General features: G+C 37.4%; 1 protein-coding gene across 2 annotated transcripts in view; it reads right to left on the reverse strand.

The window, feature by feature from the left end:
- Nucleotides 1-530: 530 nt before the first annotated feature.
- LOC131035397 (uncharacterized) overlaps nucleotides 531-13,190 on the reverse strand; it is a 67,724-nt gene continuing 55,064 nt past the window's right edge. Inside the window, exons 2-5 of one of the 2 annotated variants that reach the window (XM_057967099.2) lie at nucleotides 2,675-2,725; nucleotides 2,331-2,464; nucleotides 2,079-2,170; nucleotides 531-1,050 (exon numbers count right to left, since the gene is read on the reverse strand). In XM_057967099.2, coding sequence (XP_057823082.2) covers nucleotides 995-1,050; nucleotides 2,079-2,170; nucleotides 2,331-2,464; nucleotides 2,675-2,725 — 333 coding nt within the window. In that variant the 3' untranslated portion in view covers nucleotides 531-994. Of the gene's footprint in view, nucleotides 1,062-2,078; nucleotides 2,171-2,330; nucleotides 2,465-2,674; nucleotides 2,726-13,190 lie in introns of both variants that reach the window. The other variant, XM_057967098.2, reaches the window with a different exon arrangement.

Below are 13,190 nucleotides of genomic sequence, written 5' to 3' on the forward strand. Positions count from 1 at the left end.
ATATATATGCGCTTATCTACAACGTTCGTTGGGCCAATTAATTGATATTTTGCAGGAATTCCAGATTTTTAACTATATGGGTAATTGTTGAGAGCCCGTGTGGCAGAGCAGAGCCTGATTTTCACTCTGTTAAACAGTATTTGATTTCAGTGTAAGAGGCTTTGGAAAATGTGATAGGGCCACATGTTTATGTGTTCTCATACATGCGCAATTTTGGAAAAGCAGAACAGATAGGTATATGTTTATCATATCCAAATGAAGATAGATATTTAAATTAGCATGGATAGCTATATTTGTATGTTAGAAATTCTAAAGGGCGCGAATAAAACAAACATCCAGATCATTAATTCCAAGGAAAAGGCCTTGAAACATCTTTGTTAAGATTTCCTGCCGCTCCCTCTGAAACTTAAGGGTGGAAGCATACGCTGGTAATTAGTTCCTTCTCATTCAATTTAACAAATATACTTACAGAATGATGCATGCACATGTTTATTAAAATATTCCAACATTTTCAAAAGACAAACAATTCGTTGGCAGTCAGAAAATTGAGATATATTTAAAAAATTTAATCAAATTAACACCATTCAACAAGCATCCATCAATAGACCTTTCGATCAACATTAATGATAATTAATCATTCTAAAATTCCAATCACGTAGCACATTTTCAGGCACCTAGAGTTCATATGCACTCAAATTCTCCTGCAGTTTTAACACATTTGTTAAATAACAGCGATTATGGAATTATGACATGATAAACAGATTTTGAATAACAAGAAGCATTTCACAGTACTACAACCAACTATACTTCACCATGAAGAATGAAGATTGTGTTTTAACAGTGGCTAACCTACTCTCCAATGATTATCTCTTTTTCCTTGGATGACAAATTCTTCCTTTTCATCCAATACTTACTAAGCCAACGAGATAACTGCCTCAAAGCACCCAAACTTTTCAATATACTACGGCCCTGAACAATTCCATCATGTAAACCTCTAGCTGTTCTTGCCATCACCGGTTTCATGATGTTGTCTTGGACTTTTGCTCGCTCCTGCAAGAGAGCTAATCCAGTAAACAGAAAAATAGTTGGCAATACTTCTCTGATAAGCCGTTAACTTATAGGTTATAATATATACAGACTAACACAATTGGCTAAATCCTCCAATACCTTAGAAATTGCAAGCACAAAATAATGAAAAGCTTTACATTAGGGAAATCAAAACTGCACCAGGCTCCAAGAACTAATGAGCCGTGACCATAACAATTGAGTTTCACTCTTATTGTGGATGCAAAATGTACATGAAAGATTCCTTGTAGCCAAAATAAATGATATATATGAAGTTACCAAATACCCTGGTTCTTGTATTTTATATGCATATCTACCAAACTAGCATGCAGTGCAACAAAAAAGCACCCCATCAAGCAAACAAAAGAAACTGAGAAAGGAAATATGATAAGAGCTCTTGCTCTAACCGTCAGAACAGAAAACCTGAAAAAATGTATACAAGCCTTAACATTTAATCTTAAGAAAATAAAAAATATAAACATGACATATCAGTTTTATAATAGCCATCAGCGACTTGGATCATCAACCTGTGAGTTGCATTGATCTCTCAACTAGTATCTTTGTTTCAGCACTCCATATTTTTAAATTGCATAAACAATAAGGTTTGGGAAGTATTTGTTAGCTCGGTGGCTTTCAAATTATACATACTGATGTAGTAGAACATCGTTATTTAGTATCATACATTCCAATACCAAAGCAATCTCAAGCTACATAATAAACACACTTCAATACTATAAGGAACTAAATCTGCATTCTAAACGATGCTGTTACTAGACATTATAAGTAAATTTATTTAACCACAGCTATCACAATGCTTTTTAGTCATTTCACTTGAACTAAATCTAAATCGATTTTACTTAATACATTTGCTATGATCTATTCTTCCCTATTATTGACATTGAAATTTTGAAGATATTTTGTTTTCAGCAATTCCAATACCTCGTAAATATACTTAACAATGTGAATTCACTTTTATAACAGATGGTCCACGGATTTAAGAGACTAATACCAACCTACAGATGCCATATTAGTCATGCGCCGAAGACCATCCTCAGCTGCTCTGACTGCCCGGGTTGAGTTCCTCACACCTTCCGTTATCTCTTGGCTGTGCAGTAATGAAAATATGTTAACTAAGGTATACCTTATTTTTGGCTTTAAAATGACATACGTTAATTAGAGTACCCTTTGCTTAGAAGAGGAAAACTAATTATCATTTTAATAAAAGATAAAGCACAAAACACATCACATAAGGCTAGAGGAGAAACCCCAAATCACTAAGCTCCATTGTCAGGTCACTGATTTCCATCCCCGATAATCTTACAGCAGCCATTGTTCCAGGCAACTCTTCCCTTGTAACATCTAGTAGCTTTTCCATGGATTCAGCAGCCCTCTTGAGTGCCTTTTTACAGTCAAAATGAAAAAATGGCAATCAGACCACGTGAAAACTGCAAAGTAAATTCAGAGAAAATCTTTACATTATAAACCTACAGAAGATCTACAAAAAACACAGGAGTTGATCTTTCTTTACAACTTATAGTTTTACAGATCTGTAGCATAAAATTCTAAGCCTTTCCCATTTCTGATTATAGAAGGGAACGCATTAGCATACCATCAAAGTTGGTATTGCAGCAAAAAACAAGCAGGAAGCAGACACTGCTACCTGAAATGGAAAACACAAACTATTAGTATTTGAGAATATTTGACAAAATCATTTTTACAAGTGTTCTAACCTAATACAAAAATAGCAATTAAAATGTAAATTTAATCTGACAATTGAATTCATGCAGAGAAAGAAAATATAAAACACAAAAAAGGCATCAGGATAGAAATTTAATCCTTTCACACATATAGGATTTTTAAAAAAGTATATTATTTGAAAAGAGGCTAAGTTACCAGTGCAGATTCAGGTATTCCGATATAGCAAATTTTGTGGGTGTGGGGTGCATCAATCCAAGAAACAAATAAAAATCATAAATATATACATATTTTAGCCTAAAAACAGGAATTAAGTTAAGATAGCCACATAACAAGCATATAATAAACAACACTGACTAAAAAAATATATACCAACCATCAGCACAGGTAGAGAATGCAAAAGTTCATATACATTGTACATTGAAGGCCAATAACTGAAGTTCTGAGAAGTATTGTAATGTAATAATATTTCCTAGAAAGAAATAAAGCATCTGCAGGTTATAAAGATTGTTAACAAGTTCATGAGGTTTAGAACTTCTAATGAACTTCATTGAGTTTCAGAATTTGAAATGATCGAAGCTCCATTCTAATTCACAGAAAAGATAAATGAAGCTTGAAACAAAATGCTACCACAAGTATTCTCTTGCTTGCTATCCCTGTAATTTGAAGTTCGCCCAAGAAAAATAGCAGCATTTATCAAGGCTGCAACTTGCTCAGATAGAGACCAAGAAGAGTTCAAACAAAGATCCACAAAAACAGGGCCGAATGCCCATTGTTAATCATAAGTGCTATGATAGTTGACATATTTATCATCTGTAATACAAAAATGGAAAAAGACACCGTGAAATGAAAAATGCAATTGTAATTTTGAGTCTTTTGACTATGGAAAAAGCCATGGATTCTCCTGAGGGTACATTCTAGGTCCCTGCATTTGCATGGACATACCCAGACAAATTGTCCTGCAAATGCAGAACCCGCTCTGAACCCACAAAGAACTGAACCAAACCCAAATCCAAAACAAATCATTCCCAACAGATGTGTGTGGACAAATGCATCTTGCAAATGCAGAACCCTGTCTGAACCCACAACAAACCAAACCAAACACGAATCCAAAATGAATCAGACCAAAATCGAGGGCTGCAGGGGAGCAAATTGGTAATAGAAAAAAGAGAGAATGGATGAACTTTCATAGATGCTGTGGAATGCAACACTTGAGAAGCCACCACTTCATTTAAAAGCAAGCTTCAAATAGGACACTTTCATGGAACAATTAGAAAAATAACATCCAATACTTATACAAGATGAAGAGTTTATTTTTCCCCAATTCATGAGGTTGGCTGGGTTGATCCAAAGACCATCCTTAGGGCTGGTACGCAGTGGGTTCCACCAGGCATCGGATGGGTGAAATTCAACTTCAACAAGGCATCACGTGCCAGTCCAAGTCCCTCAGGTGCGACGTGTATAATTTGAGATCATGAGAGGTTGTAGAAGCTGGTCGATGGCACAAATAATGAAGCTGAGTTTCAGGCAGCCTGGTTAGGGATTCAACTGTGCAACAAGTTTAAATTTAATAGGATAAATTTAGAAGGTGATTCACAAATAGTGATTAATGTCATTCGTCAGAAAGATACTCCTAACTGGAAGCTAAAGAAGTTGGTGGCTCAGATTTAAGAGGCGCTATCAAATTTTGAAGATGTTAAGGCTTTTCATGTCTATAGAGAAGGGAATCAAGAAGCAGATAGATTGGCAAACCAAGTTGTTGAAATAGAGGATATGTCTTGGTCAATGGACTTTAGCGGCCTTTGGAGCGATTTAAAGTGAAAAGAGTTGGACGATTGGACAGTATAGAACACCCACATTAATGGTGACCAAGATGGTCACATTAAAGGCAAGATGAAGGAATGAAATTTCACACATGTGAGTGTCTCGGATGACGCGTTCCAAGCTTGGCAGATGTTGGAGGACGATATCTTGGCGTGGCAGAATGGACACTACCATTAACCTGGTGGGCAACGGAAAGGGAGATGGCCTTCAAAGGAAGAAACTCAGACACGTGTCTATTGAAAGTATTCACATCCAAAGACAGAGAGATTTTGCAAGCCATTAAATTGGTTTTGGGTGACGGATACCTAAACTCCACGTATAGGCATCACGTCAATTCAAACATTGTGTCCATGTTCTTGGCTTGGATACTAGAGTTGAGAGAGGACAAGGTGACAGCAAAGTTTCTAATGGAGCATCTAGTTTGGGTGAGATAGAGGGGCAATATGAAGCAATTTGTGGACGCCACAACACTTCGGGTTTGGACACTCTCCCCAAGGGGGCAGTCGTCAAGACACACTAGATTACAATGGCCCTTGAATTCCCTTTGTTGTTTGGGAAAACGGGGGAGACAATGCAGCAAGGCAACTGCAAGCAACAGGAGGGCTGGATTTTCTGAAGATAGCGACTGGTGTTGGCATGATCCGAAGATCCCACTGGCCATCAGGTGGGCTAGTGTTGATGGGGCTGCGGGGTAGGCAGGTGCTTTGATGTCTCTTTAGCTGTGACTATTTTTGTTTTTGGGTTTTTTGGCAACAAGGTATTGGATGTTATATGGCTTTGTTTGCTAGGTTTGATCCTTTTTGGTCTCCCTTGAAGCCTCCGCTCTTTACATGTAAATGGGTGTGGCCCCTTAGCCACTTTCATATATCAAAGAAAAAAAGATGGAGAGTACGTTTTTACTTTTTCCTCTATCTTATTTTATTATTCTTAATTCCCATCATAAAATTTTGGGCCAAGTTGATAACAAGTGGGTATGAGAGACAAGAATATCAGATTCATTCCAAGTTATATGCTCAACATATGAATGATGCTGACATTCTATGTGAGAGAGGGGTGCCTAACTACACTTAGTACAATCTAAAGCAAAAGAGAATGTCTCTATGTTCCACAGCAGTTCGATGATGGGGGCAAGGGGACAGCAGTGGACATCAATGATGGGGACAAGAGGACGGCAGTCCAAAGGCCATTTTTTGGGGACGGCATTATGTGTGTGTGTGTACATATATATACATGTGTGTGTGTGTGTATATATATATATATATATTACTTCTAAAGTTATGTGATATAAATATATATACTCTGGTTGTTTGACTTTTTATTACAATCGAGTCAGATACAGATGATTGAAAAAGAAATAAATATTAATAGGGAAGTCCCAATGAAGGCTAAAACATAGAAAGAGGCCAAATGCTGACAATGAATCCCATCCATTGTGAGTATTAGCCACTAATTTACCATGTTGAAGAAAGATCACATTCTATTTAAGGAAGACGGTAACAAATCTCAACCCACACACATTAATTGACCACTGTCCATCCCCGTGCAGATAAAATAATCCTTTCCCTGAACTTATATCATTTCTGATGCATTCTGCAATTATGACCCATAACAGTTCCCTAAGGTAGAGTTTAACATTATGCTGCAGTAGAGAAATAATCTAGAACATAGAGGTTTATCGTTAATCTTCTCATATATTTTGACCCTTGAGTGTAGCTGTTGCTAGTACTTTGCTAATGAAGATGGCAAATTTTTTTCTTGATGTTGATGCATTTACCTGAAGATTGTTTGCTGATTTTTTTCCCTTCTGTATTAAATGATTAAACTATCTAATAACAGATTTTGGAGAATATTTTCATCCATTGTTCAGTTCCTTAATGTCAATTTTCACTGTTTTAACTCCATAATCTGCATATCTGCAGTAGCATCCTGCAAAATAATGACTATTTTGAAACTATCAGTCTTATTGAAAAGTTACCTGGTCTAGAAAGGTAATATATGAATTCGGAGGCATATTCTGTCAATTGTGGAGGAATAAGAAGATGCTTTAGCGTGAGAATCAATCTTAAATGAAATAAGTCTTCACATAAAGAAGGGCAGGGGAACCAGAAAAAGAGTTTCGATTGACATGATATATTCTTGGTCATCCTTCCAAATTGTTTTTGGAAGTCGAGGCATCCCTTGAACAATTGACTTGAATATTACTTAATAGCTGGTCTGTGATCCATCCCTTGACACAATTGTAATATATTATAAATGTATAATAGCTGAAAGAACGTGGATGCATATTTTGGATTCATTGTGAAACTTATTGATGTAGGGGGGTGATACTCTCCTTCAAATCAGATCTAGAATATGCAAACATAACAAAGATTTCTTGATTGAAAGCAAAATGTGATTCCTACTAGAAAATTTGAGCCTACTGCCTTCACACTCAACATAAAAAAATCTGATTACAAAGTCTCATGATCTGCAAGAAGGAACTTCAATAGCAAGTATCCTTCAAATCTGATTTCCCTTCATCTCCTTTCTTCCTTCCTTCCCCCTGAAGAAAAAACTGGAATTAAAAGAATGAAAGTTGTAGTTGCCAAACTCCACTTGAGTTACCTTGACCTGTGGTTTGGTAACCTCCCAAAAGGCTATGCAAAAGCCAAGAGGGAATCATAGAGGGAAGCATTTTCTCATTTTAGAAATTACATTTAATTCCATTAAATGCCTTGTCAACTCCACCTCCAAACTTGCCAATAATATCAGCTAACTAGGCCGCCACCCACTCCACTCAATAGGATCCCCACAATAGAAACAGACCCAAAACTCATTCTAACCCCCATTTGAATAGTTATCATTTAGGAGGGAAATTATGAGTGGTCACAAACAGTAACTCCTAAAATATTACACCCAAAAAGGAATATTCCAAGTTTGAAGTAGAATATGCCAGATTCAAATTTGAATCACCTAGTCAAACTTGCCTTCAAAACTATGGCCACAAATATTTATATTATATTTGGTCTTTTATGTTGATGATTTATAGCTTCAGTCAGATAAAATTAAATGTTAAATTGGCCTTAAGGCCTTCAACATTTAATTATATATATCATTATGTTAAATTGGCCTTAAGGCCTTCAACATTATATATAGCATTAACGTGTAACAAACAATTGTTTAGTATAAACAAAGAGCCACAATCAAGTAATGTCTTGATCGGTCATGACCGATCAAGGCATTGCTTGACCGTGCCTCATTTGTTACATACTTATATTGAGTGGCATTCGTGAGATAGGATATAGAAATATAATAAATGCTCCTCTCACCTGCCATACAAAAGAAGATAGTCAGATTTATATTTTAATCAGTAATACATAGAACAAGATAGATGTTAATTCTGATCCATAAATTTAACATGGTATTGTTGACGTGTATTTTGTACACAATCATACACAGAATAAAATACCTAAGGGCATCTTATCCTCTCTTGAATAAAGCCTCTAACTGCTGAAGATTCGCATGAAGGATCAGTTAGGATGACTCCAAGGTTCCTTGATGTAGGGTCTCTACGTGTGGACAAGCTCCAGTGGTATGATGTGATTTGCTGGAATCACAAGGGGACTTACATTGAACTTCCGATCTGCTTTGCTGGACACGGACTCTTACTAACTTAGATTTGGAAAAAATGGAAAAAGGATAAGGGCGAAGAGAGGATCTAATCCTAATACTAAGAATGTAGGAGCAATGATTGATCTTTGACAAAACTCTAACTAGATCTTGTTTTGACATCAATGGAACATCTACACAAGACTAGTGCGATCTTCTAAGGGAGCTTTATGATGTTCAAATCATCACCGCAGGCATAGATACCATCCAAGTTGATGCATATCAATGAAGAGGCGACAAATTGAAATTGAGCTTAAGCTGAACGATTCCAGTCGACTACACAAGGCAAGTTTGCAATCAACAAACTGTTAGTAGTATGGATGTACGAATTCCACCATCAATCAATCACATTCCCTCCATTCATTTAATCATCTACCATCTAAGATTGAAGACTCCACAAGAAACCATGCAAATTGCAAGAAAACGACATATTTCACCATTACTTCAATGAAAATGGAGTTTGTTTACAATCAATGGCAACAATTTCTTGCCTTGTCCTCCTATTCTACTCTCTATCTACTAACTACTTTCAACTATTTCTATATTATCTCTCTAACCATCTAAAATTCACCTTTACAAAATGAAATGCCTGGGCTTATATAGTGCCCACAATACAATTTGATGGCTTAGATCAATTCAAGATCAATGGCCAAGATTTTACAATGAAAACCCTAATTAGGGTTTGTTACAACCATTACATAACATTTAATGCTTGACCAATGATAAAATTGTATTGCTTGGACACATGTCCCTTCTAGAAAAATCGACCAATGGATAGCCGGGGTAGGTACATCGGAGTTTGTGCCACCTTCCATGAGTTAAGTACATTGAATCTGGACATGCTGAGGTGGACCACACTGACTGGAGGAGTGATGATTGGGATGCCACCTCATCTGGGATGCCACCTCATCTGACACTTGTAGCTTGCTAGATATTCAATTTGATGTCGTTGAGAGGCTATCTTTAATTAACTCTTGTCCTAACTCCTTTTGTCCTTGATGTGCAGGATGACGATGTACCTCGCCTTGGAACGTTGGATTGAAAGGGGTCGCCCATGTCCTGGCTAAGACCGTCCCGGCGAAGACCGTCCTTGATCCGGCTTGATTTTCCTTGAAGAGACCTCCATTTGATGCCTACACAACATTTCAAAATTAGTACCATGATTTTGCAATACATAACATAAATTAGAGAGCAAATTTTAGGAAACTTAATGATAAGTCCTTTATTAATCATTTCCTAAAAAAGACTGAGCTTATTGAAATTCAAAATTTCAAAATTCAAAATTTAAGCTATGACGATCAACGTTCAAAATCAAAACAATAAATTCATATCGCCATACCTCTCTTAAGAGCTTAACTCTAAAATGCAAAATGAGGAATTTGCCTACGCAAAATTTGAAATAAGATGGTCTTGATGTGATCTTCAAAAGAACGTTCCTCTTATCAACTTCGCCACCCTTGGAATCTTTGATGTGTTCTTCAATGTCCTTGGCAAGTTCGCCTAACTTGAAACTTCAAGTTCGCCTCTCCTTTGGATAGTAGTTTCGCACCACCTTTGATTGAATTCGCTCCTCTTCTTGAATGATAATTTCGCCCGTCCTTTGATTGAAATTCGCTCCTCTTTTGCCTTCTCCAAGTTGCATATGAGAGATGATAAATGATGATGTGAAAATGAAATAAACACCTTCCTTTATAGGCGCTCACCTTCATATTGACCTTAGGCCGACTTTTTGCAAAATATAGCAATTAAAACGATTTTTAAATAAATAATAAAGGCCAACCTTGACAAAATAAACCCAAGCGCTCCCTTTTGATTTTTATTAAATTAATAATTAATTATTAAATGCCTTTATTTTTAATTAATAAATTTCGATTTTTTACAAAGGCAAAAAATAATTAATAAATACATACCATGCGCTATTTAAATGCTTTTAATTAAATATCAATTTTTTCTAGCATTTAAATAAATTTAAAAAATGTGTTTTAAGCGCCAAAATGAAAAAGTGAGAAGATACACGTACCTCATCGCCCTGGTCCCTGACTGAGGGACAGGAGCGATCCATCAATTTGGTCATGATTCTTGCAATTTTTACGTCCAAGGTCTTCATCCTTACGTCCAAATCGCCATTTTAGCTGGGTCCTTTGAGTTAGATTGACTTGCATGTGTGAATGAGTGCCTTTGAATGTAATATCGCCCTGGTCCCTTCCTGAGGGACAGGAGCGATCCTAGTGTCCTGGCTCAAATTTGTAAACTTTTGATCTTTGTTCTTCATTCATTGTCTTCCAAAGGACGTCCTTGACCATGCTTATCTTTGCCTTGTCTTGGTTTTGACGGAACATGAGTGTTTTAGTAAAAATCGCTTTGGTCCTTGTCCAAAGGACAGGAGCGATATAGGCTCTTTGTGCAAATTGGTAGCATTTTAACGTTCAACACTTTGGTATATCACCTTCAAAAGACGCCTTAGACCTTTTACCATCTTGCAAAACCTTGGCTTGACGTAAATTTTGAGAGACTTGGCCAATATAATCAATATCGCTCTGGTCCCTTCCTGAGGGACAGGAGCGAACTTCAAGTTTTTAAGCTTGTCCTTGCGTTCTTCAACTTGCCATTACCTTCAATGCGTGAAATGACGTCCCTTGATTCCTCTTGGTGGCTTGATACTTGTTAAACTTCCAAAATCTTGGTCTTTATGGAAATTTCGCTCTGGTCCCTTCCTGAGGGACAGGAGCGAATTAGGATATTTTAGAGCAAATCCCTCAATGTGGCGATCCTTGTAACTTTGTGCTTGATGGAGATGCTTCGAAACGTCCTTGGTACCTTGTTCTTCGCCTTGGAGTGTCCTGATCTTGGAGGGACGGCAATATAATCATCATATCGCCTTGGTCCCTTGGAGAGGGACAGGAGCGATCTTGGCTTTGTATGCTTCACTTCACTTTGCTAGCTTCCAGATTTATATTCAACGGGTTCATAATGCGTCCTTCCATTCATCCATGCCTTGGAATCGGTCGTAACTTGGCGAGAAAATCATCTATAACAAAAATCGCTCTGGTCCCTTCCTGAGGGACAGGAGCGAACTTAAGCATTTTATTGTTTTGATCAAGTCTGGATGCTCTATCATGCTCATTTCGTCCTTCACCATGCCTTTGATGTCTCAATTCGTCCAAACAAGGTCAGGAATGGCTCAACTAAGCATTTTCGCTCTGGACCCTTGGTGAGGGACACGAGCAATTCGCCTTGGTCCCTTGGGGAGGGACAAGAGCGCTTTTTCGCTGTGGACCCTTGGAGAAGGGCACGAGCGAAATTTGACTTTTCGCACTCTCAATCAGGACAATTTTAATGGAATATAACATTTAAGTATAAGTTTCTTATACTTTAAGTTATATTCCATATATACTTTCAGGATGTTTGAGAGTGGTTTCAGACCTCCAGGAGTTATATTGCAAAATCTAGTTTTTGGAGGTTTTTTCAGTTTCCAGACTTAGTCAAATTTCAGGGTCAGGACATTCCAGACTTAGCCAAATTTCAGGATCAGGACCTCACTCAAGCCGGACTTGCTACCCTGTTGATCTCCCCGACAGCACTTCAAGTTATATTCATTTGATAAAATGTACCTCTTTGGACCTTTTCACATCGTCAAGACGTTAAAATCTTGCAAAGACAAAGCAGAATTGGATTTGTAGCTCCGGTCCTTCACTGAGGGACAGGAGCGATTTTTCCCCTGGAGGCATTTCTGTGCTCATGAAAATCTTCAATTTATATTCAATGGAAAGATCTCGCCTTTCTCCATCACTTCCAATTCGTAATTCATCTTGACCCTGCAGGAATAGTAAGATATTTGAAAACGAGCTCCCGTCCTTCACTGAGGGACAGGAGCGATTTTGCTCCTACAGGCCAAAATATCATGATTTTACACATTTTATCACTTCACAAGGCGAAAACAAATCATTTGAAATGCCTAGGATCAAAATTCAAAAAAGTCAAAATTTGGTCAAAATATTCAATCGGACAGAAATTCACATTGACGGTCAACACTTAGACAAATTTAAGCTCTGCATAAACATTCCAATTGAAAATTAGACCATTTTGGCGAAATCATTGCATTCAAAATTTGCATTCCAGAAAAGGAAGCTCAAAAGCTCTCAAAAAACAACTAGATTTTGGCTTGAAAAGGCAAAATTTAAAACCCTAAGGCTTGACCCTAAATCCAGACAACTAACAAACTAACAAAACCCTAGAAAAAGCAAAGCGAAAACGAACAAAACGAGCAAAAAACATGGGTCCCCATTTGCAATGGGGCGATGTGTGAAAACGTCACAACATCTAGCGCCACCTTGAATAAATGTTGAAAAACATTTCAGAGATAAAGACTCAATCGACACCTAGAACCTCTGGAAAATTCAACCGAGCTCATCAAGAGATTAGAAAATGCACTCAAAGTAGAAGGAGAATCTTTAACCAAATCTAGACACTTAGTCTTTGATTACCCAAGTGTGTGCAAGTGTATTCATTCCTCTTGACAAGACAACTATAACTTTCAGGTTCCCCTGTGATTAGCTACGTAGTTTATCTGAACTTCAAAAGCATCCTGGATAGAGCCTCGCTGCCAGCCAGACGTCCATAGTCCCGACGAGGTTATCGCCGCAAGCTCACGAACATTGCTCCATTGCCAGCCAGGCGTCTATAGCCCTGATGGAGTTACTCGCATATTCCCTTTAGCCAATTTTGATATTTCATTTCATTTCATTTTTCTCCTCATTTTTCTTTCATTTTCTCTTTTTTTCTCATCTTTTCCTTTTGATATTGCTTTTTCTCTTTGTCAATTCCTTTGGCTCGTAAGCAGTGAAGCTTACTAGGGTTTGAGGGTTGCGGTGGCGCTGAAGCCAGATTTTAGATTTTTCACCAATCACAGCTTTGCCTGAAAACCATAATGACTCGGAGTCTATTAATGTGTGAAGATA

Source organism: Cryptomeria japonica, chromosome 2 (assembly GCF_030272615.1).
Source record: "Cryptomeria japonica chromosome 2, Sugi_1.0, whole genome shotgun sequence".
In the NCBI taxonomy this organism is placed as follows: Eukaryota; Viridiplantae; Streptophyta; class Pinopsida; order Cupressales; family Cupressaceae; genus Cryptomeria; species Cryptomeria japonica.